The sequence below is a fragment of the Malaclemys terrapin genome, chromosome 3 (genome assembly GCF_027887155.1).
Source record: "Malaclemys terrapin pileata isolate rMalTer1 chromosome 3, rMalTer1.hap1, whole genome shotgun sequence".
Taxonomy (NCBI): Eukaryota; Metazoa; Chordata; order Testudines; family Emydidae; genus Malaclemys; species Malaclemys terrapin.
In genome coordinates this window covers 209,045,965-209,071,024 of record NC_071507.1, presented here as the reverse complement: position 1 = coordinate 209,071,024, position 25,060 = coordinate 209,045,965, and the positions used below count along the sequence as shown (strand labels likewise).

Here is a 25,060-nt window from a genome sequence, read left to right as displayed (position 1 = left end):
CTGTGGGCGGGGTCAAAGCATGGGGGGGCGGGGCTCTGGTCGGGACTCCAGCACTGGGGGCGGGGCTCCGGCTCTGTGGGCGGGGTCAAAGCATGGGGGGGCAGGGCTCTGGGCGGGACTCCAGCACTGGGGGCGGGGCTCCGGCTCTATGGGCGGGGTCTCAGCATGGGGGGCGGGGCTCTGGGCGGGACTCCAGCACTGGGGGCGGGGCTCCGGCTCTGTGGGCGGGGTCTCAGCATGGGGGGGCAGGGCTCTGGGCGGGACTCCAGCACTGGGGGGCGGGGCTCCGGCTCTGTGGGCGGGGTCTCAGCATGGGGGGGCGGGGCTCTGGGCGGGACTCCAGCACTGGGGGGCGGGGCTCCGGCTCTGTGGGCGGGGTCTCAGCATGGGGGGCGGGGCTCTGGTGCGACTCCGCGTGGAGGGGACCTGGGACGTGAGTCCAGATGTAGGGGCGGAGCTTTGGGCTGGGGGCGGGGCTCTGTGTGAAGGGGCGGGGCCCTGCTGCCCGCACAGACCTGGCCTGGAGCCGCGAGGTGCGGGCTGCCCAGGGTCCCGCAGCGGGGCTGGTGCCGCTCGCAGCCCCCGGGGGAGCCCGACCCGCCGGAGCTGGCGGGACTCGACCCGACCGAGCTGCGGGATCAGCCCCGCACTCCCGGGGCGCAGCATCCGGAGCCGAGATGGACCCCGCGTCTGGGGCCGGGGACCTGGAGACCGCTCGCCTGGTGAGCGCCCGGGGCAGCCGCAGCTCCGGCACCCGGCGCCTCCAGAGGTAAAGGAGCCGCCAGCCCTTGTGAGCTCCGGCCCACAGCCTGCCTCCGGGGCCCCTCCATCCCATCCCCTCCTCTCCCCTCCCTTCCCCTCCTATCCCCCCTCCTATCCCCCCTCCCTCCACCAATCCCCCCTTAAATCCCCAACCACCCACCCATCCCTCTGCGCCCCCTCCATCCTTCCCCCTCCCTTCACCTCCTATCCCCCCTCCCTCCACCAATCCCCCCTTAAATCCCCCACCACCCACCCGTCCCTCTGCGCCCCCTCCATCCACTCCTCCATCCATCCTTACATCTCCCCTCCATCCTTCCCCTCCCTTCACCTCCTATCCCCCCTCCCTCCATCCCCCCTTAAATCCCCCTCCCTCCACCAATCCCCCCTTAAATCCCTCTACACCCACCCATCCCTCTGCGCCCCCTCCATCCACTCCTCCATCCATCCTTACATCTGCCCTCCATCCTTCCCTCTATCCCCCCTCCATCCATCCCCCCTTAAATCCCTCTACACCCACCCCCTCCACCCATCCCCCTTCCATCCGCCATCCACCCCCAGTCCCTCCATCAATCCGTCCTGCAGCCCCGTCCTATCCCCCCACCCGCCGCTCCGTCCGCCGCCCCTCACCCCGACAGCGCGGGGAGCCGGGCGCGGGGCCAGGGCTGCAGGGACCCTGCGATCGGGGCCGCCTGTCCGGGCGCGGCTCTCCCAGAGACCGGGCGGAGGCGGCGATGCTGCCCCTGGACGTGACCCTTCTCCAGGGCAGGGAACGGGGAGCGCTCCGGGGGAAAGAAACCTGTGACCCGCCCCGCTGCGCCCCGGCCCCGGGCCTCCCCCCCCCCTACCCCCAGTTGCGCCCCGGAGCTCCCGCACCCCCCCCCGTCAGACAGGAGCTGGTTCCACCCCAGCGCCCAGGGCGCGTTCCCCGCAGAGACCACGGGGGAGGGGGGGCACCTCCCAGCCTCCTACAGGGGCTGAAATGCCCCGGAGCACCCTCGTGTGTGTCTGGGGGGAGGGTCGGTCCCTCTGCCCCCCCCCCGTGTGTGTCTGGGGGGGAGGGTCGGTCCCTCTGCCCCCCCCCGTGTGTGTCTGGGGGGGAGGGTCGGTCCCTCTGCCCCCCCCCGTGTGTGTCTGGGGGGGGGTCGGTCCCTCTGCCCCCCCGTGTGTGTCTGGGGGGGGAGGGTCGGTCACTCTGCCCCCCCCAGTGGGTGTCTGTGGGGTCCTGTCCCTCGGTCCCCCTTTCCCCATGCCCCATGGTAAATGACTGTCGGCAGTTGGCGTGTGGGGTTTGTGGTGGGGGGTTGGGGCGCCCAGGCTGTGAGGGACATTGGGGACTTTAGGGCTATCTGAAGGCCATGGTGCAGGGGTCAGAGCCCCGCTCTCTGGGGGGAGGGGGATTGGGCTCTCTGGGATCTCTGCAGGCAGCAGGAGAATGGGGGTGCGGCGGGAGCTGTGGACTGTCTGGGGGACTCCCCCCGTGCCGCAGTAACCACGGGACACAAGCTGCGGTCAGCTTTGCTGGGCCACTGCACCAAACGCACGTGACTCCTGGCGCTGGGCTGAGAGCAGGGTCCTGGTGGGTGGGAGCTGGGCCCTGGGGAGCACCAGGCACATGCTGGGGGCCGGGGGGTGAGGAGCTACATCTTTATCTGCAAAGAGACCAAGCTGCAGCTTCCGCAGGGCCGGGGGCAGGGCAAAGGGTGCTGGAGGAAGGGGGGACGTTAGCCAGGGAACTAGTAAGGAAAGAGCTAACAGGAGCTCCCGGAGCAGGCCAGGGGAGCAGGCCAGGGGTGCGGCTGGGGAGGAAGGTGTCTGCTGGGGCAGGTCTGGGGCAGGGCCACAGGAGTGGAGTGGGGGGTTCGGCAGTACCCGGCTGTGCACCTGGCTGGCACTGCCAGAAAGATCTGCAGCCTCAGGCATGGGGCCTTTGGCACAGACCCTCCCTGGCTGGTAGAAGGGCCCCAAATGCCCCCTATGGTAAGAGCCACTGAAATCCTGGGCTGTGGGACACCCCCCAAGGGCGAGGCAATGGCCATCTGGTGTCAGGGCATTTCAGTTCTTGGTGGGGGCACACGCGTGGCCCTGTGCTGGCACCGCACAGATAGCCGGCTCCCCAGGGCCCCTCCCAGCCCAGCCAGACGCATCACTCTTCCTGTCCCCGCTGGGCCTGGGCACAGAGATAAGCCCTGGAGGCGAAGCAGGGGTGGGGGGGAGGACTGCGCTGCATTCCCCGCATAGGGAGATCAATGGGTCAATCCCCTGGGACTGGAGGCAGGGGGGCTGTAGTCTGTCTCTGCAGCACTGGCCAACACAACGCATGGCGGGCCAGACCCCGGTGCAGGCCACGAGCCCGAGATCTTGCATGATCTAAAAAAAAGAAGTCATATCAAAAATGGAAACTAGGACAGATTACAAAGGATGAATATAGGCAAACAACACAGGAATGCAGGGGCAAGATTAGAAAGACAAAGGCACAAAATGAGCTCAAACTAGCTACAGGAATAAAGGGAAACAAGAAGATTTTTTTATCAATACATTAGAAGCAAGAGGAAGACCAAGGACAGGGTAGGCCCACTGCTTAGTGAAGAGGGAGGAACAGTAACAGGAAACTTGGAAATGGCAGAGATGCTTAATGACTTCTTTGTTTCGGTCTTCACCGAGAAGTCTGAAGGAATGCCTAACATAGTGAATACTAATAGGAAGGGGGTAGGTTTAGCAGATAAAATTTAAAAAAAAGAACAAGTTAAAAATCACTTAGAAAAGTTAGATGCCTGCAAGTCACCAGGGCCTGATGAAATGCATCCTAGAATACTCAAGGAGCTAATAGAGGAGGTATCTGAGCGTCTAGCTATTATCTTTGGAAAATCATGGGAGACGGGAGAGATTCCAGAAGACTGGAAAAGGGCAAATATAGTGCCCATCTATAAAAAGGGAAATAAAAACAACCCAGGTAACTACAGACCAGTTAGTTTAACTTCTGTGCCAGGGAAGATAATGGAGCAAGTAATTAAGGAAATCATCTGCAAACACTTGGAAGGTGGTCAGGTGATAGGGAATAACCAGCATGGATTTGTAAAGAACAAATCATGTCAAACCAATCTGATAGCTTTCTTTGATAGTATGCAATTGATAGAGAGATAATAAAGCATCTGACTTGCTGTACCCAAACAAAAAGTGAGAACTCTGTTATTCTCTGACAATAGGATAACCAGTCTTGTGGATAAGGGAGAAGCTGTGGATGTGGTATACCTAGACTTTAGTAAGACATTTGATACGGTCTTGCACGATATTCTTATCGATAAACTAGGCAAATACAACTTAGATGGGGCTATTATAAGGTGGGTGCATAACTGGCTGGATAACCATACTCAGAGAGTTGTTATTAATGGTTCCCAATCCTGCTGGAAAGGCATAACGAGTGGGGTTCCGCAGGGGTCTGTTTTGGGACTGTCTCTATTCATCAACGACTTAGATATTGGGATAGAAAGTACACTTATTTAGTTTGCAGATGATACCAAAGTGGGAGGGATTGCAACTGCTTTGGAGGACAGGGTCATAATTCAAAATGATCTGGACAAATTGGAGAAATGGTCTGAGGTAAACAGGATGAAGTTTAACAAAGAAAAATGCAAAGTGCTCCACTTAGGAAGGAACAATCAGTTTCACACATACAGAATGGGAAGAGACTGTCTAGGAAGGAGTACAACAGAAAGGGATCTAGGGGTTATAGTGGACCACAAGCTAAATATGAGTCAACAGTGTGATGCTTTTGCAAAAAAAAAAAGCAAACATGATTCTGGGATGTATTAACAGGTGTGTTGTGAGCAAGACACGAGAAGTCATTCTTGCGCTCTACTCTGCGCTGGTTAGGCCTCAGCTGGAGTATTGTGTCCAGTTCTGGGCACCGCATTTCAAGAAAGATGTGGAGAAATTGGAGAGGCTCCAGAGAAGAGCAACAAGAATGATTAAAGGTCTAGAGAACATGACCTATGAAGGAAGGCTGAAAGAATTGAGTTTGTTTAGTTTGGAAAAGAGAAGACTGAGAGGGGACATGATAGCAGTTTTCAGGTATCTAAAAGGGTGTCATAGACTCATAGACTCATAGACATTAAGGTCAGAAGGGACCATTATGATCATCTGGTCTGACCCCCTGCATGCTGCAGGCCGCAAGACCCTTCCCTGGACTCTACCGTTGAAGTCCCCAATCCTGTGTTTTAGTGACTTCAATCGGCTTAGACCCTCCTGCTAGTGATCCCTGCCCCATGCTGCGGAGGAAGGCGAAAAACCTCCAGAGGCTCAGCCAATCTACCCTGGAGGAAAATTCCTTCCCGACCCCAAATATGGCGATCAGTAATACCCCGAGCATATAGGCAAGAGTCTCCAGCCTGACCCTTGTTGGCCATTATGCTGTTCATGTCATAAGGAGGAGGGAGAAAACTTGTTCACCTTAGCCTCTAAGGATAGAACCAGAAGCAATGGGCTTAAACTGCAGCAAGGGAGGTCTAGGTTGGACATTAGGAAAAAGTTCCTAACTGTCAGGGTGGTTAAACACTGGAATAAATTGCCTAGGGAGGTTGTGGAATCTCCATCTCTGGAGATATTTAAGAGTAGGTTAGATAAATGTCTATCCGGGATGGTCTAGACGGTATTTGGTCCTGCCATGCGGGCAGGGGACTGGACTCGATGACCTCTCGAGGTCCCCTCCAGTCCTAGAGTCTATGAATAAAACATGGCCAGGGCCTGGTGGGTGGCTGCGGGTTCTGGTCCCTGCTTCCATATCCTCACTGCTACTGTTACCTGCACAAGCTGGACCAACCCCTGCTGCAGGCACCCCTCTGACAGCCATGCGGAGCCCCCCGGGGCAAACAGCCGGGCCACGTAGCTGGGGGGCTGCCCCAGGGCTGTGTGCGGTGCAGAGAGTCAGCACCGCCGCCCCTGCCTGCCTACATGGGGGGGGGCAGGACAGCAGCGCTGCTGAATGCCCCCTACTCCTAGTGAAGACAGGCTCTGTCATCGCCGGCACCTGTGTGAGCCCCCTCTCACCGACCCCCAGGGCCGGGCTAGGCCCCAGCCTGGGAACAGTCCCTGGGAGGGGCCTTCAGTGACCCCAACTCCCCCCCGGGGTCTCACTCTTCCCCCAGGGTGAGCCACGTGGCCTCACCACCTCCTGAGACTGGGCCTCTGGGGCTCCAGCCCCCCTGCCCCACCCCGGGAGCGCCGGGCAGCGAGTCTGGGACAGACGCTGGGGGAGACGTGTACAATCTGGGGGAGCAGTGCCCCTCGCCCAGTGTCTGCAGGGACACTCACCCAGCGCTGTCAGACCAGGCGGGTTTATTGGTCACCTGGCACACGGCCCAGGCAGCCCCTCGGGCGGCCCAGAGAACTGACGGTTACAGCCCAGCCCGGCTGCAGTGACCCCCGTGGTTCAAGCTCCGTCTGTCTCTGTCTGTCCGATCTCCTTTGTCAGACTCCCGGGGTGCCCCCGACTGCTCCCCACAGCCCACACTTAATCCCCTGCCCCCCAGCCTTGTTCCCGAGCTGGGGGATGCGGCTCAGCCCCCTGCGGAGGATCACGTCTCTCTGGGTCGCTGGTTGCCAAGTGTCCACGTCCCGGCCATTGGATGTGCCCTTGTGTTCTCAAGAGCTGCATGGAGATGGGCCCTAAGGGCCCAGGCCGCCAGGTGGCATCCACACCTGTGTCTTCGCCTGCCCCAGAGCTCCCACCCGTGGGGGAATAATGCTGCACACAGGGGAAACTGAGGCACACACAGGACTCATCAACATATTACAGAAAATTCCCACTTTGTCACAAGCCCCCACTGAGAGCTGGGGCGTCAGCACCCAGAGCTGCGCTTTCAGACCAGCGCTGCCTCCGTTACGCCTGGCTCCTCTCGGGAGAGTTGGAGACTAAAGACCCAGGAGAAGTGAAGGGACCTGTCCCCACTCGCCCTTGGCCCATATGCCCTGCGGCATTGCCCAGGCCTTGGGCGGTGCTGGGGGTGGGAGGGAGAGAGAGAGAGTGTGTGGGCTCCTGCCCCGGTGCCACCGACACTGCGCCGCTCAGAGACCCTGGCCCAATGAGCCTGCCCTGCTCTGGGACCCCCTTCGCGGGGGGTGGGGGGGGGGATGCTCCAGCCCACACAAGCTGCATCTGGCTCCCAGCTGGGCAGAGAGAATCGCACCAGTGTGGGGCCTGGTGCAGTGGGGATGCAGCCGTGCCCGGAGCCTGGGACACGGGGCTCGGGCAGGGCTCTCGGGCGAACGCGCCAGGCCCTGCACGCTGAGGGCGGTGGATGCTCAGGCTTCGGCCCAGCTGTCTGTGCTGGGGCAGAGCGCACGGGGCCTGAGCGAGAGGCTGGCGGGCGTGTCTGCAGCCCCTAGATGGATGGGCGGCCAGGGAGGCGCCTCCTCAGGGACTGTTGGCCCCACGGTTCTACCCACTGGCCACAGCCTGTGGGGCTCCCGGCTCTGGCCTGGGGCTCAGGTGCCCTGCCCCAGCACCACCAGCCTGGGGAGCAGCAGTAGCAGCTGTGTGGGCTCCCCGCTGGATCCCCAGCCCCAGGACAGGGCCCCCCTTCCCTGAGCCCCCAGCGGCCAGCGACAGGCGGGGGGGGGGGAGAATGGGGCGTTTTGGGGGGGGAGGGACGTGGAGCTAGAGCTGCATTGCGGGGCGATGGTGGGGGAGGGGAGTGCGGTGACATGACACATTGTTCTGCTGCCAGGATCACCGTCTGCTTTATAGCTGGAGCCATTTGCGGGGTGCCGAGGCGTGAAATAACTAACCGCTCTCCGGGGGGCAGGGCTCCGCTCCTGGGAGGGAGATCGGCTGCCTCAAGGCCCCTCTCCTGACTCTGCAGTGCCGCTTGCTCCCGACCCACAGTCCCGGGCCCCCCATCCCCAGTTCTGCCGGTGCCCCTCTCCTGACCCACAGCCCCCCTGACCCAGGCCCCCCATCCCCAGCTCTGCCGGTGCCTCTCTCTCCTGACCCACAGCCCCCCCGACCCAGGCCCCCCATCCCCAGCTCTGCCGGTGCCTCTCTCTCCTGACCCACAGCCCCCCTGACACAGGCCCCCCATCCCCAGCTCTGCCGGTGCCTCTCTCTCCTGACCCACAGCCCCCCTGACCCAGGCCCCCCATCCCCAGCTCTGCCGGTGCCCCTCTCTCCTGACCCACAGCCCCCCCGACCCAGGCCCCCCATCCCCAGCTGTGCCGGTGCCCCTCTCTCCTGACCCACAGCCCCCCCGCCCGGGCCCCCATCCCCAGCTGTGCCGGTGCCCCTCAGTCCTGACCCACAGCCCCCCCGCCCAGGCCCCCCATCCCCAGCTCTGCCGGTGCCCCTCTCTCCTGACCCACAGCCCCTCCCGCCCGGGCCCCCATCCCCAGCTGTGCCGGTGCCCCTCAGTCCTGACCCACAGCCCCCCCGCCCAGGCCCCCCATCCCCAGCTCTGCCGGTGCCCCTCAGTCCTGACCCACGGCCCCTGCTAACTCCACCCTGGGCTCCCGCCAGCTCTGCTGGTGCCCTTCAATCCCAACCTGACCCCATATCCCTGCCCCATAGTCCTGACCAGCAGTTGCCCCCCAACTGTTCCAGCTTTGGGCACCCCTGGGGAATCCAGGCGTGGGGTGATGTCCCAGGGCCACCAGGTTCCACACTTGCCAAGCCTCCTTTCCCCGCGGCCTGTCCCAGGAGCCTGGGCTGCTCTGGGCTTTGCCAGCCTGTGGCAGGACCAGTCACCTGGGCCGTCAGGGGGATCCCAGCCAGGCTGGCGAGGGGGCAGCAGGTGCCCCGGACTCACTCCATTGCTACCTAGCAGCAGAGCTGGGTGGAGCCAGGGCCCCCAAAGATGAGGGCAGATGCCGGGTCGGTGACGGCCCCTCCCGTCCCGGTTCCCAGCCCTGCTCTGGGCCCAGTTTTTCCTAATATCCAACCTAAACCTCCCCCACTGCAACTTGAGACCATTACTCCTTGTTCTGTCATCTACCACCACTGAGAACAGCCGAGCTCCATCCTCTTTGGAACCCCCCTTCAGGTAGTTGAAGGCTGCTATCAAATCCCTCCTCATTCTTCTCTTCTGCAGACTAAACAATCCCAGTTCCCTCAGCCTCTCCTCAGTGAGGAGCCAGGCTGGCCTGTCCCAGCCAAGTGTCCCGTGGGCTGTTGGAACTGGGGTGACCTTCGCACTGACCCCCTTGTGTCTCAGTCTCTTCACAGGCTCCCGGGAGCCCTTCCCCAGCCTGCCCCCGGAGACCAGCCCTGTGGCTCCGTCCCTGGAGCTGGAGCTGGAGCGGCGCCTGGCCAGGCACTGCCACCGCAGCCCCCCCACCCCCAGCCAGAGCCGGCCGGAGCTGCAGGCCTGCCGGAAGCTGGGCATCGCCTGCGCCATCTGCTTCGTCTTCATGATCGGCGAGGTTGTCGGTAAGGTGGCAGCGGGACCCCAGCCCGGCTCGTTCCTGGCTCTGCTCAGCCCGTGCTGCGGGACATCCTGCTCTGCACCTTGCTCATGCACTGGCTGGCAGGCGCAGCCCGGGTCTCTGGGGGCCAGGAGAGAGGTGCCCGGCGTGGGCCTGGTGCAGCCCCGGCCCCTCAGCTCTGCGGGATGGGGCAGCTCCCCTCACCCGCTGCCAGGGTCCCCCCATTCATGGGAGTCGCCTGGCTGGATCCCGCCCGCCCTGGCAGGCCCCCTGGCAGCGCAAGGGGACGCCGTGTCAGTGCCCAGCGCTCTGGGGAAGGAGCCAGCCCCCGCAGGCCGGAGCGGAGGGCAGAGGTGCTGCCTGGGGGCTGTGCGGGGGCCCTGCCAGCACCTGGCGCTGAGTTGGCCAATCTCTACTGCAGGCGGGTACCTGGCGCACAGCCTGGCCATCATGACTGATGCTGCCCATCTGCTGGCGGACGTGGGCAGCATGTCGGTCAGCCTTTTCTCCCTGTGGGTCTCCGCCAGGCCGCCCACCAAGACCATGACCTTCGGCTGGCACCGCTCAGGTAAGGGCCCCACCAGGACATGGCTCCAGCCCAGCGCTCGCTGCCATCACAGACCGTCTCCCTGCCATGCTGGGGCGACCTGGGGACTTATTTCCCTGAGCCTGGGCAGCCCGGCAGAGCAGGGGCCAGCCTGTGCCCCCCCTCCCTTCGGCCGGTGGGGAGCTGGGGGGCAGAGCTCTCACCCCCAGGCCACAGGCAGATCCTACCCGCTGGCCACTTTGGTGCACCACATTACCCATGATGTCTTGCCCCACACAGGCTTCACGGACCCCCAGGGTCTGTGCTTTGCCCCAGCCCCTTCCGGGTGCCAGCCCCCCAGGGGTCCCGCTCTCCCCCCAGGGTCGGCCACGCGGCCTCACCACCTCTGATCCCGAACCCCTGGGCTCCAGCCCCCTGCCTCAGCCCAGCGAGTCCCGCTGAGCCAGACGCCCGTGAGAGACTCAGCCGCTCTGCAGGGACCCCGGCGCCCGCCAGTGCCTGCAGGGACACCAGGCAGCCTTTCCCCCAGAGCCGGTCTCGGTCCCCTGGGCGTGGCGTGGGGGGCCCTTGGCTTGGCCCAGAGAAGTCGGGGTTAAGTCCCTGCTGGCCAACGCCAGGGCCCCTGGAGCCCGGCGGCTGCGTGCGGGTTCCTGGCTCTGTCTCTATCAGTCCCAGCAGGCTAGAGCTGCCGTGTCTCTGGTGAGCCCAGCTCTGGTCCCGGCTCCTGTCACCTTCTCCTGCAGTGCCGGCTCCACGGCCAGGCCTTCCCGTGGCCAGGGCACTGGTCCAGGCCTTCGGGCTCCCATTGTCCAGAGCCTCCCTGACGGGCTGGTTCTAGCCAGGCCTGCTGACCCCCTGGGCTGGCCCTAGGCTGTCCTGTGGCCCCCCGTCTCCTGCCCTTGGCACCGTGTGCACACCAGCACCAGGCACAGAGGAAACTGAGGCAGGCACAGGCCGTGCACAGACATTGCCAGTGTCCCTGCAGCAACGGGCCCCGCAGGCAGGTCTTTAACCCTTTCCTCCCTGAGGGACGTGGATGGGTCCCAGCCGGGCTGCTCCCGGCCACTCCCCTCCGCCCCCACAGCTGCGGGCGGCGCTGACGGCTGCCCCGTGCCTGCAGAGACGCTGGGCGCCCTGGCCTCGGTGCTGTCCATCTGGGTCGTGACCGGCGTCCTGGTGTACCTGGCCTCAGCCCGCATCATCAGCAACGACTACGAGATCGACGCACGTGCCATGCTGGTCACCTCCGCCTGCGCCGTGGGCATTAACGTCATGTACGTGGCCCCCCTGCCCCCCGGATCCCTGCCTGCCTGCCACCCCCCGCCCGGATCCCTGCCCCCCAGATCCTTGCCCCTGCCCCCGAATCCCTGACTGCCACCCCCACACTCCCGGATCCCTGCCCCCCGGATCCCTGCCTGCCACCCCCCCGCCCGGATCCCTGCCCCCCAGATCCTTGCCCCTGCCCCCGAATCCCTGACTGCCACCCCCACACTCCCGGATCCCTGCCCCCCGGATCCCTGCCTGCCTGCCACCACCACCCCTCAGATCCTTGCCTCCCAGATCCCTGCCTGCCACTGCCACCCCCCAGATCCCTGCCCCCCAGATCCTTGCCCCTACCCCCGGATCCCCGACTGCCACCCCCACACCCCCAGATCCCTGCCCCCCCAGATCCCTGCCCCCTACCCGCCGACTGCCACCCCCAGATCCCTGCCCCCCAGATCCCTAACTGCCACCCCCTGGATCCCTGCCCCCCAGATCATAGAATCACAGAATATCAGGATTGGAAGGGACCTCAAGAGGTCATCTAGTCCAACCCCCTGCTCAAAGCAGGACCAATTCCCAACTAAATCATCCCAGCCAGGGCTTTGTCAAGCCGGGCCTTAAAAACCTCCAAGGAAGGAGACTCCACCACCTCCCTAGAGAACCCATTCCAGTGCTTCACCACCCTCCTAGTGAAATAGTGTTTCCTAATATCTAACCTGGACCTCCCCCACTGCAACTTGAGACCATTGCTCCTTGTTCTGTCATCTGCCACCACTGAGAACAGCCGAGCTCCATCCTCTTTGGAACCCCCTTTCAGATAGTTGAAGGCTGCTATCAAATCCCTCCTCACTCTTCTCTTCTGCAGACTAAACAATCCCAGTTCCCTCAGCCTCTCCTCATAAGTCATGTGCTCCAGCCCCCTAATCATTTTTGTTGCCCTCCGTTGGACTCTCCAATTTTTCCACATCTTTCTTGTAGTGTGGGGCCCAAAACTGGACACAGTATTCCAGATGAGGCCTCACCAATGTCAAATAAAGGGGAACGATCATGTTCCTCGATCTGCTGGCAATGCCCCTACTTATACAGCCCAAAATGCCGTTAGCCTTCTTGGCAACAAGGGCACACTGTTGACTCATATCCAGCTTCTCATCCACTGTAACCCTTAGGTCCTTTTCTGCAGAACTGCTGCCTAGCCACTCGGTCCCTAGTCTGTAGCAGTGCATGGGATTCTTCCGTCCTAAGTGCAGGACTCTGCACTTGTCCTTGTTGAACCTCATCAGGTTTTTTTTTTTTTTTTTGGCCCAATCCTCTAATTTGTCTAGGTCCCTCTGTATCCGATCCCTACCCTCTAGTGTATCTACCACTCCTCCCAGTTTAGGGTCATCTGCAAACTTGCTGAGAGTGCAGTCCACACCATCCTCCAGATCATTAATAAAGATATTAAACAAAACCGGCCCCAGGACCGACCCCTGGGGCACTCCGCTTGAAACCGGCTGCCAACTAGACATGGAGCCATTGATCACTACCCGTTGAGCCCGACGATCTAGCCAGCTTTCTATCCACCTTACAGTCCATTCATCCAGCCCATACTTCTTTAACTTGCTGGCAAGAATACTACGGGAGACCGTATCAAAAGCTTTGCTAAAGTCAAGGAATAACACATCCACTGCTTTCCCCTCATCCACAGAGCCAGTTATCTTATCATAGAAGGCAATTAGGTTAGTCAGGCATGACTTGCCCTTGGTGAATCCATGCTGACTGTTCCTGATCACTTTCCTCTCCTCTAAGTGTTTCATAATTGATTCCTTGAGGACCTGCTCCATGATTTTTCCAGGACTGAGGTGAGGCTGACTGGCCTGTAGTTCTCCAGATCCTCCTTCCCTACACTACATTAGCCTTTTTCCAGTCATCTGGGACCTCCCCCGATCACCATGAGTTTTCAAAGATAATGGCCAATGGCTCTGCAATCTCATCCGCCAACTCCTTTAGCACCCTCGGATGCAGCGCATCCGGCCCCATGGACTTGTGCTCGTCCAGCTTCCCTAAATAGTCCTGAACCACTTCTTTCTCCACAGAGGGCTGGTCACCTTCTCCCCATGCTGTACTGCCCAGTGCAGCAATCTGGGAGCTGACTTTGTTCGTGAAGACAGAGGCAAAAGAATCATTGAGTACATTAGCTTTTTCCACATCCTCGGTCACTAGGTTGCCTCCCTCGTTCAGTAAGGGGCCCACACTTTCCTTGACTTTCTTCTTGTTGCTAACATACCTGAAGAAACCCTTCTTGTTACTCTTAACATCTCTTGCTAGCTGCAACTCCAAGTGTGATTTGGCCTTCCTGATTTCACTCCTGCATGCCTGGGCAATATTTTTATACTCCTCCCTGTCCCGCACCCCTGGATACCTGCCCCCACCAGATCCCAGGCCCCCTGAATCCCTGCATGCCACCCCCGCACCCCTGGATCACTTCTCTGCCCCCGATCACTGTTCACCCTGCCCAAGTGACTGTCCCCCCCCTCCCAAAAATGATGCCCCCCAGCCTCCCTGGATCACACCCCTCCCCACCTGACCCATTCCTGCCTCTGCCCAGCCCCCAATCAATGCCCACCCACCTTGCCCATTCCGGGGGGAGGGGCTCTGGGATCTGCCCGTGCTGCGGCCCCCGGGGCTCTGTGTCTGCCCGCGGTCGCTCAGGCTCCCCGCTTCCCTCCAGCATGGCCTACATCCTGCACCAGTCGGTCACAGGCCACGGCCACGCCCGGGGCTACGAGAAGATGGAGGAGAGTCCTGGCTGCTGCGCGCCCCCCGGGAGCCCCCCGCCCGGCAGCACCAGCGTGCGCGCCGCCTTCGTGCATGTGGTGGGGGACCTGCTGCAAAGCCTCGGGGTGCTGACAGCTGCCACCATCATCTACGTGGAGGTACGGCGCGAACAACCCCAGGCCAGCATGTAACACGGCCCTGCCTCGGCCGCCTGGCACCCCTGCTAACCGCGGCCCAAACCCCTCTGCCTGGCGCCCCCGCTAACCGCTTCCCTCCGTCCGCCGCCTCGCACCCCCGCTAACCGCTTCCCTCCGTCCGCCGCCTCACGCCCACACTAACCGCGGCCCAAACTCCTCTGCCTTGTGCCCCCGCTAACCACGTCCCTCCGTCCGCCACCTGGCGCCCCCCGTAACCGTGGCCCTGCCTCGGGCCGCCTGCCACCCCTGCTAATCACCTCCCTCCATCTGCTGCCTCACGTCCCTGCTAACCACATCCTTCCCTGCGCCACCTGGCGCCCCCGCTACCACGTCCCTCCCTGCGCCGCCTCGCACCCCCGCTAACCGCTTCCCTCCGTCCACCGCCTCGTGCCCACACTAACCGCGGCCCAAACTCCTCTGCCTGGCGCCCCCGCTAACCGCGGCCCAAACCCCTCTGCCTGGCGCCCCCGCTAACCGCGTCCCTCCGTCCGCCACCTGGCGCCCCCGCTAACCGCTTCCCTCCCTCCGCCGCCTGGCGCCCCCGCTACCACGTCCCTCCCTGCGCCGCCTCGCACCCCCGCTAACCGCCTCCCTCCGTCCGCTGCCTCACGTCCCTGCTAACCACATCTCTCCCTGCGCCGCCTGGCGCCCCCGCTAACCGCTTCCCTCCATCCGCCACCTGGCGCCCCCGCTAACCGCGTCCCTCCGTCCGCCACCTGGCGCCCCCGCTAACCGCGTCCCTCCGTCCGCCACCTGGCGCCCCCGCTAACCACATCTCTCCGTCCGCCGCCTGGCGCCCCCGCTAACCGCATCCCTCCGTCCGCCACCTGGCGCCCCCGCTAACCACTTCCCTCCGTCCGCCGCCTGGCGCCCACACTAACCGCGGCCCAAACTCCTCTGCCTTGTGCCCCCGCTAACCGCCTCCCTCTGTCCGCCACCTGGCGCCCCCGCTACCACGTCCCTCCCTGCGCCGCCTCGCACCCCCGCTAACCGCGTCCCTCCATCCGCCGCCTGGCGCCCCCGCTAACCGCGTCCCTCCGTCCGCCACCTGGCGCCCCCGCTAACCACTTCCCTCCGTCCGCCGCCTGGCGCCCACACTAACCGCGGCCCAAACTCCTCTGCCTTGTGCCCCCACTAACCACGTCCCTCCGTCCGCCACCTGGCGCCCCCGCTAACCGTGGCCCTGCCTCGGCCGCCTGCCACCCCTGCTAATCACCTCCCTCCATCTGCTGCCTCACGTCCCTGCTAACCACATCCTTCCCTGCGCCGCCTGGCCCCCCCGCTAACCGCGTCCCTCCTTCCGCCGCCTGGCACCCCCGCTACCACGTCCCTCCCTGCGCCGCCTCGCACCCCCGCTAACCGCCTCCCTCCGTCCGCTGCCTCACGTCCCTGCTAACCACATCTCTCCCTGCGCCGCCTGGCGCCCCCGCTAACCGCGTCCCTCCGTCCGCCGCCTGGCGCCCCCGCTAACCGCGTCCCTCCGTCCGCCGCCTGGCGCCCCCGCTAACCGCGTCCCTCCGTCCGCCGCCTGGCGCCCCCGCTAACCGCCTTCCTCCGTCCGCTGCCTCACGTCCCTGCTAACCACATCTCTCCCTGCGCCGCCTGGCGCCCCGCTAACCGCGTCCCTCCATCCGCCACCTGGCGCCCCCGCTAACTGCGTCCCTCCCTGCGCCGCCTCGCACCCCCGCTAACCGTCTCCCTCCCTGCGCTGCCCCCCTGCCCCTCTTTCCAAGTCCCTCCCTCTGAGGGGCCCACCTGCCCCCTCCCCCATGGGTTCGCCTTTGCACAGACACCTGTGTGCCCCGCTCCCTGCCTCGGCCTGAACTCCTGGGGTGGGAGATGCTCTGTCCCAGGTGGCAGCAGGCCAGTGACCCTGCCCTGCAGCTCCTGCCTGTCCCGGGGCTCCCTGGGGCTGGGGGGAGACAGGACCTGCCCAGGGGAAATAGACTGAGATCCCCACAGGCCCCCTCACTGGGACCCTGGTGCCCAGCCCCAAGGAAGAGCCCTATGCCAGCTCCCCATGCTGGGCTCTTCCCACTGCCCTCTGCTGCCACGTTCCCGCGGTGCCCCCCCCACCACCAGCTTGGGGACAGTGGGGCTGGGCCAGGGACTCCTGGGTTCCACTCCTAGGTCTGACCCCTCACTGGGTGCGACTCTGGGGATCCGCTGGCTGCCTGGGGATAACCCCGACCCTGCCCCTTGCAGCCCCGGTACAAGATCGCAGACCCCGTCAGCACCTTCCTCTTCTCCGTCTTCGTGCTGGGCTCCACCGTCACCATCCTCAGGGACGTCTTCCGGGTCCTCATGGAAGGTGAGCTGGGGGGGCATGGTGGGCATGGTGCACAGAGGAGCTCAGGGGGCTGCGGGCAGAGGCTGCGGTGCTGGGCAGGGGCAGGGGGCAGGCTGGGGGCCAGGGGTCATGGGGCAGGGGAGGCTGGTTGCAAAGCCGGGGGCCAGGGCCAGGGAGCAGAGCTGGGGGCAGAGGCAGGTCTCACTGAAAAGGGAGCTGGGCAGATTCTCTGTTGTAAAAACCAAAATTATTCTGAGCTACGGCAGCCACAACCTGCCCCCTGTCAGATCTCCCCAAACCTCCCTCTGACCTCCCCACAACCCACCCACCCCCGACAGATCGCCCCAAACCCCACTCTGACCTCCCCACAACCCGCCCCCCACAGATCGCCCCAAACCCCCCTCTGATCTCCCCACAACCCGCCCCCCGACAGATCGCCCCAAACCCCACTCTGACCTCCCCACAACCCGCCCCCCACAGATCGCCCCAAACCACCCTCTGACCTTCCCAGAAACCGGCCCCAAACAGATCTCCCCAAACCCCCCTCTGACCTCCCCAGAACCCGCCCCTCTTCTCCCCACAACCCACCCCCCTGACAGATCACCCCAAACCCCCCTCTGGCCTCCCCACAATCCCCCCCGAGAGATCGCCCCAAACCCCACTCTGACCTCCCCACAACCCACCCCTCTTCTCCCCACAACCCGCCCCCCCGACAGATCTCCCCAAACCCCACTCTGACCTCCCCACAACCCACCCCTCTTCTCCCCACAACCCACCCCCCTGACAGATTGTCCCAAACCCCCCTCTGATCTCCCCACAACCTGCCCCCTGACAGGTCCCCACAACTTGCCCCTCTGCTCCTCACAACCCGCTCCCTGGCAGATCATCTTAAGCCATCACCCCTCTGGGTCCCTACTGGGTTGCAACACAAAGTATGGGAGAAACTGAGGCACACACATAGCATTTATAAAAAACAGTACAGAAAATTCCCCCTTTGTAACATCTCTTCTCCATCACGACTGAACTAAGCAGGGTCCCTTTAACCAACATCCTGGAGAAGTTTGAACCCACCGTTTGTTGGGAAAGAGTCAACATGGTTTTTGTAAAGGGAAATAATTCCTCACCAATCTACTAGAATTCTTTGAGGGGGTGTAACGATGCTGGGGTTTTTCCACCTCTAAGGCAAACCAAACCAGCCAGACAAAGACGACTTTGGTCTCACTCCACTGGCTAACACACAAGTCACACAAGCAATTCCCTTAGACACTCCAGTTTCCCAGTATCACCACCAGTGCCACTCGTTATGGGGACAGATGGTTATGAAAACCAATACCCCAGTAAAAGAAAAAGGTTCTCTCGATCCCAAAGGACCAAGCCCCAGACCCAGGTCAATATACAACTCAGATCTTATCCACAAATCACGCTGTTGCCAATCCTTTAGTATCTAAAATCTAAAGGTTTATTCATAAAAGGAAAAGGATATAGATGAGAGTTGGAATTGATTAAATGGAATTAATTACATACAGTAATGGCAAAGTTCTTGGTTCAGGCTTGTAGCAATGATGGAATAAACTGCAGGTTCAAAATCAAGTCTCTGGAGTACATCCCCAGCTGGGATGGGTCATTCAGTCCTTTGTTCAGAGCTTCCGTTTGTAGCAAAGTTTCTCCAGAGGTATGAAGCAGGATTGAAGACAAGATGGAGATGAGGCATCAGCCTTTTATAGTCTTTTCCAGGTGTAAGAACACCTCTTTGTCCTTACTGTGGAAAATTACAGCAAAATGGAGTTGGAGTCACATGGGCTAGTCCCTGCATACTTTGCTGAGTTACAAGGCGTATCTGCCTTCTCTCAATGGGTCAGTTGTAGCTGATGGTCCTTAATGGGCCATCAAGCAGGCTAGGCAGAGCTAACACCAACTTCTCTGGGATGTCTCCCAGAAGCATAGCATAAGTTTGAAATACAGATAGTATAGAGCCAATATTCATAACTTCAACTACAAAATTGATACATACATATAGACAGCATAATCATAACCAGCAAACCATCACCTTGTCTTAGACACCTCATTTGACCCCCTTTATACAAGATTTGGTGCCACTACAGGGCTTTGGTTGCAACCATGTTCTATGCGGTCCCAGTTCAAATCAATAACGTGACAGGGGGTCAAGAAGCATGTGGACCAGGGGGATCCAGTGGATATAGTGACTTAGATTTTCAGAAAGCCTTTGACAAGGTCCCTCACCAAAGGCTCTTAAGCAAAGTAAGCTGCCATGGGATAAGAGGGAAGCTCTTCTCATGGGTCCAGGGCCGGCTCCAGGGTTTTTGCCACCCCAAGTCGCAATCGGCGGCAGCTCCACCGCACCGCTTTCTTCTTCAGCAGGAATTGGGCAGCAGGTCCTTCCCTCCGAGAGGGACTGAGGGACCCACTGCCGAATTGCCGCCGAAGAGCCCGACGTGCCGCCCCTTCCCCTTGGCCGCCCCAAGCTCCTGCTTGTTAAGCTGGTGCCTGGAGCTGGCCCTGCATGGGTCAGTAACTGGTTAGAAGACAGGAAACAAAGGGTAGGAATCAATGGTCAGTTATCAGAATGGAGAGAGGTAAATAGTGGTGTCCCCCAGTGGTCTGTACTGGGCCCAGTCCTAGTCAACTTATTCATCAATGATCTGGAAAAAGGGGGAAACAGTGAGGTGGGAAAGTTTGCAGATGATACAAAATTACTCAAGATAGTTCACTCTTTGCAGTCTGCTTTGGAGATACAAAAGGATCTCACTAAACTGGGTGACTGGGCAACAAAATGGCAGATGAAATTCAATTGCTGATCAATGTAAAGTAATGCACATTGGAAAACATCATCCCAACTAATAAACTGATGGGGTCTAAATTAGCTGTTACCACTCAAGAAAGAGATCTTGGAGTCAGTGTGGATCGTTCTCTGAAAACATCCACTCAACGTGCAGCAGCAGTCAAAAAAGCGAACAGAATGTTGGGAATCATCAAGAAAGGGATAGATAATAAGACAGAAAATATCATATTGCCTCTATATAAATCCATGGTACGCCCACACCTTGAATACTGCGTGCAGATGTGGTCTCCCCATCTCAAAAAAGATATATTGGAATTTAAAAAGTTTCAAAGGGCAACAAAAATGATTAGGGGTCTGGAACGGCTTCCGTATGAGGAGAGATTAATAAGACTGGGACTTTTCAGCTTGGAAAAGAGACGACTAAGGGGGGATATGATAGAGGTCTATAAAATCATGACTGGTGTGGAGACAGTAAAGAAGAAAGTGTTATTTACTCCTAGGGGTCACCAAATGAAATGAATAGGCAGCAGGTTTAAAACAAACACAAGGATGTATTTCTTCACCCAACGCACAGCCAGCCTGTGGAACTGGTTGCCAGGGGAGGTTGTGAGAGCCAAAAGTATAACTGGGTTCAGAGAAGAATTAGGTTAGTTCCTGGTGGATCGCTGCCCAGGTGTGTCTGTACCCAGTGTCAGGCTGCCTGGAGCGGCTCACGCCCGCGAGTGCCACCCTTAGGACAGGCTTGCAAAAGCAGGGCAGACCCCCCAGCACGGCGTGGCCTACAATTAGAGGTCACTAAGCCAGTAACAAATGCGAACTTCTAGGGCTCTGGCTTATGATGAGATAACTGGGTCTGTGGATGAGGGGAAAGCAGTGGATGTGTTATTCCTTGACTTTAGCAAAGCTTTGGATACGGTCTCCCACAGTATTCTTGCCACCAAGTTAAAGAAGTATGGGCTGGATGAATGGACTGTAAGGTGGATAGAAAGCTGGCTAGATCGTCGGGCTCAACGGGTAGTGATCAATGGCTCCATGTCTAGTTGGCAGCCGGTTTCAAGCGGAGTGCCCCAAGGGTCGGTGCTGGGGCCAGTTTTGTTTAATATCTTCATTAATGATCTGGAGGATGGCGTGGACTACACTCTCAGCAAGTTTGCAGATGACACTAAACTGGGAGGCGTGGTAGATACGCTGGAGGGTAGGGATCAGATACAGAGGGACCTAGACAAATTAGAGGATTGGGCCAAAAAAAAACCTGATGGGTTCAACAAGGACAAGTTGGAGAGTCCTGCACTTAGGACGGAAGAATCTACAAACTAGGGACCAAATGGCTAGGTAGCAATTCTGCAGAAAAGGACCTAGGGGTCACAGTGGACGAGAAGCTGGGTATGAGTCAACAGTGTGCTCTTGTTGCCAAGAAGGCTAACGGCATTTTGGGTTGTATAAGTAGGGGCATTGCCAGCAGATCGAGGAACGTGATCGTTCCCCTTTATTCGACATTTGTGAGGCCTTATCTGGAGTCCCGTGTTCAGTTTTGGGCCCCACGCTACAAGAAGGATGGGGAAAAATTGGAAAGAGTCCAGCGGAGGGCAACAAAAATGATTAGGGGTCTGGAGCACATGACTTATGAGGAGAGACTGAGGGAACTGGGATTGTTTAGTCTGCAGAAGAGAAGAATGAGGGGGGATTTGATAGCTGCTTTCAACTACCTGAAAGGGGGGTTCCAAAGTGGATGGATCTAGACTGTTCTCAGTGGTACCTGATGACAGAACAAGGAGTAATGGTCTCAAGTTGCAGTGGGGTAGGTCTAGGTTGGATATTAGGAAACACTATTTCACTAGGAGGGTGGTGAAGCACTGGAATGGGTTACCTAGGGAGGTGGTGGAATCTCCTTCCTTGGAGATTTTTAAGGTCCGGCTTGACAAAGCCCTGGCTGGGATGATTTAGTTGGGGATTGGTTCTGCTTTGAGCAGGGGGTTGGACTAGATGACCTCCTGAGGTCCCTTCCAACCCTGATATTCTATGATTCTATGATCCAGTCTCCCCAGGGAGTCCCAGCCATGCCCCTGGGGCTCTCCATCCCACCTGGCCCCCTGACAAACTGCACTAGTGATCAGAGATCACCAAAAATCACCCCACATTCAGGTTGTTCCCAGACCTGAGCCAGTCACTTACCCCAGAACAATTGGCCCCCTGGCTCTTACCCCAATGCCAGCGCCTGTAGGCAGTCCTGGAATCAACGAGCGACAGGTTTGCTAACTAAATGGCAGGTTAGCAGCGAGTGAAGAGCTGCAGTGAGCTGTCACTTCACAGGGGCATTCAGGGCAGCCCCGGGGGACTCGGGCTCCAGTTTCATGTCTCTGGCCCCGTGAGGGCAACAAGGTGAAAAATCTTCACATCCATGATTTTTATTTCCCTCTTCCAGCCTGCAAAGCAGTGGGCCGCGGCTGCTGCACTTCTCCATGGGGGCAGGGGACAATTAAAGCTTTGGCTAATGATGGCCCGCTTGCAGATTAAGCGCCCTCCTGGGTGGGTCCGTTCCCGTGGCTGGCGTCACATGGTCAGAGCGAACATCGCCAGGGAGAGTAACGCAGGCAGCAACTGCGTGTTAGAGAGTGAACCCCACACCTCCTCCTCAGTCTGAACCACACTCACCTACAGGGGACCAGGCTAGGGCGCCAGCTACGAGTTTGTCAGTTCTTAGCGCAGTCGTGGTATCAGGTCTACCAGCATCGGCCTCCAGCAGTTTTACCCTTCGCTGGGGCCTCTCTCACCCTTGGGCAGGGCAAACCCGTCTGGCCCTCGCCCTGCCCAGGTCTCCCCATGCTCAGCCACCTCAAGGCTCAGCTCTGCTCTGCTCCGCAGCGAGGCAGGCCAGGCTAGTGTAACGCCGCCGGACCCTGGTTGTCAGCGGGCGGAATTGAACCTGGGACCTCTGGCGCTTAGTGCATGAGCCTCGACTGCATGAGCTCAAAGGCTCTTAGCTAAGCCTGCAGAGCAAACTCATTTTAGCTCTCTCTATGTGGTCTCAGTGCCACTAGATGGGACAGAGCACCAGAGTTTTCCCCAGGAATTGAAATTGGGGGGGTGTTTGAATTTACGGGGAGGGGGAGGTCAGGGCCGATGAGGGGTGAGACCATGAGGGTGAAAGTGGGCTGTATGGCACCACAGTAAAAACTGAAAATGTTTCACAACCATTTTATTAGATTTAACTCGCGTTTTAAAATCATCACACAAATTAAAGTTGGCTACTCAAGCCTTCTATGAAGCACGACATCGACATCCTTCTTGGTTTGTTATAATTTTCCACAACTCTGTTAATGCACTTCTTGAATCCAATGCGTTCATCTTTGGTGGCTTCTCGTCTGTCCGGTACTTCCATTCCTTCAGTTGAGATGCTCATTAGTTCAGTCACATGATCAGGCAGACGGCGACTTCTTTCAGAACACAAAATTCTATTCAATGATGAAAAAGAACGCTCAGCTGTAGCTGTTGTGACTGGGAGTAGGAGGAGATGAATTCCTACTTCTTTCAGCCCAGGAAATGTAGCACAAAGATCGGGTCGAGCCACTGGTGATGATAAAAAGAAGTTGAAGTCAAATCTTCATTCATTCGTCGTATGATATTCCACTCTGTGTTCAAATTCTCTATCCTGTCCTGAGCACATGGCAGCCCCATTGCTGGTAGTGCCTCACTCCACCCAACTGTCAGTGTTTTATAGGACAGGGATCTGTAAAAGCTATGTAGAGGTTGAGTAGAGTCTAGAAGTCGCTGCTGTAGATTTTTAAGAATCAAGTCTGTGTATTTTTTCAGTTGTCTTAACAAACACTTCTTGTCCTCTTCACTTAAGGATTCAATATAAATGCCATCGTTAGTCAACTTCGGGACTGAAGCCTTTGCTTCTTCCAGTACTTTTTCAATGGATAGCTCTGATTGATCCAAATGTAGCTCCTATTGCTGGACAGAGATCTCCTACTGTTGTAGCAGATGCCTGGATGGCATTGTGTAATGACCCAAGTGGTTTCAACGGTAGACTTACAAGAGAGAGAATGGCACCTAAGATAGTCTTCTCTGAACATAGTAGCAAAAGGAATCCACCAGCCTCACTACTTAGATCCATCCCATCTTGGTAGATACTTTCCAAAGCCAGTAATAACGGCTGGAGTAATTTTAAGACAACAGCCAAGGATCGCTCATGAGAGAGCCAGAGGGTTTTCCCAGGTTGGACTAATTTGAACTTCAGTCCCAGTGTATCTTCTGTATTTTCCAAGATATTCAGTCTTTTTGGACTCTTGCTGAAAAAATAATATAATGAAGTCTTTAAGTTTATAGCTTTTTAAATGTCTTTTGAAGTCTGCAGCTCGTACTAGTGCTAGTTGGAGTAGATGGCCTCTGCAGTGTGTATAGGAGAGATTAGGGTTACACTTTTCTCTGAGCAAAGCCAGTGGTGAGCTGGAGCCGGTTTGCACTGGTTCACAAGAACCGGTTGCTAAAATTAGACGCCGGTAGAGAACCGGCTGTTAAAGGGCCGGGCAGGGGGGCAAACAACTCAGGTCCGCGGGACCCATCCGGCCCGCAGGACCATCCTGTCCCCCACCTGAGCTCCCAGGAGTCCCAGCTGGGACTTCCCCTGGCCCCCCCCCGCTTCCTCCCCCCAGAGCCACAGTGTGCCAAGCCGCCGGCAGCTCAGCTCCCCAGACCTGTCACTTTGAGCAGCTGCCAGCAAGGTAAGGGGGTGGGGCTGCGAGCTCCAGGGCCGCCCAGGGGGGGCAAGTGGGGAAATTTCTCCCGGGCCCCACAGGGCCCCCATGAAAATCTGAGGCTCCCCCCTGGCTCCGCCTCCGCCTTCCCCCCCACCCAACCCTCACCATTCCCCGTCCCCTGACCGCCCCCCAGAACCTCCGCCCCATCCAACTCCCCTCCCCCACTCCCTGTCCCCGGGACTCCCTGCCCCTTATCCAACCCCTCCGGCCCCGGCCTCTTACCATGCCGCTTACCCCGCGTGGTAAGGGGGCGGGGCTGCGAGCTCCGGGCCGAGCGGCAGGAGCTCAGGTCCCGCTAGAGCCACCACGCCGCTGCAGCGCTGTCCAGGGCAGCTCCTGGACACCATGCGCTGAGCTCCGGGAGAGGGGGAGGCGGGGGTAAGCGGCATGGTAAGGGGCCGGGGCAGGGGGGGTTGGATAAGGGGCAGGGAGTCCCGGGGACAGGGAGCGGGGGGACGGGGCAGAGGTTCTGGGGGGACGGTCAGGGGACGGGGAATGGGGGGGGGTTGGGTAGGCAGGAGTTCCGGGGGTCTGTCGGGGTGGTGGTGGATGGGGTCGGGGCAGTCAGAGGACAGGGAGCAGGGCGAGTTGGATAGGGGGTGAGGTCCTGGGGGCAGTTAGAGTGGGGGGTCTCGAGAGGGGGTGGTCAGGGGACAAGGAGCGGGGGGGGTTGATGGGTTGCGGGTTCTGAGGGGGGCAGTCGGGGGCAAGACATGGGTGGGGGGGGATAGGCTGTTTTGGGAGGCGGGTGGGGCTTGTACTCACCGGGCGGTTCCCTACTGGGTCTTTGGGGGCGAGTCCTTCACTCGCTCCGGCACTGAAGGACCCGCCGCCGCCGCCGTGCCGTCGAAGACCCGGTAGGGAACCGGTTCCTAAGATTTTGGCAGCTCATCACTGAGCAAAGCTTGAACTCCACCATGTCTTCCAGAGAAGTTTGCAGCTCTCTCAAGTGGTTTGAGCATTGGCCTGCTAAACCCAGGGTTGTAAGTTCAATCCTTGAGGGGGCCACTTGGGGATCTGGGGCAAAATCAGTACTTGGTCCTGCTAGTGAAGGCAGGGGGCTGGACTCGATGACCTTTCAGGGTCCCTTCCAGCTCTATGAGATAGGGATATCTCCATATATTAAATGCACAAGCAGCCATCTGTTTGGGGTCCAATTAACTCTTCTAAGATGTGGGTTGTCATAGATAAAGCCGATGTATCTTCTATAACTAGAACATCTAGAAATACATCTACTGGCCTACCCCTGACATCAAGATAACGTATGCAATG

The 25,060-nt window shown here is 59.4% G+C and overlaps 1 protein-coding gene across 1 annotated transcript; it reads left to right on the top strand.

The window, feature by feature from the left end:
- The first annotated feature begins 632 nt into the window (after positions 1-632).
- On the top strand, positions 633-21,619 carry SLC30A3 (solute carrier family 30 member 3). Its single transcript, XM_054023623.1, has 7 exons — positions 633-769; positions 8,964-9,178; positions 9,596-9,742; positions 10,842-10,995; positions 13,695-13,899; positions 16,144-16,249; positions 21,451-21,619. Exons 1-7 carry the CDS (start codon positions 678-680, stop codon positions 21,540-21,542), a joined length of 1,011 nt encoding a protein of 336 aa, XP_053879598.1. The 5' UTR covers positions 633-677; the 3' UTR covers positions 21,543-21,619.
- The last annotated feature ends 3,441 nt before the right edge of the window (positions 21,620-25,060 follow it).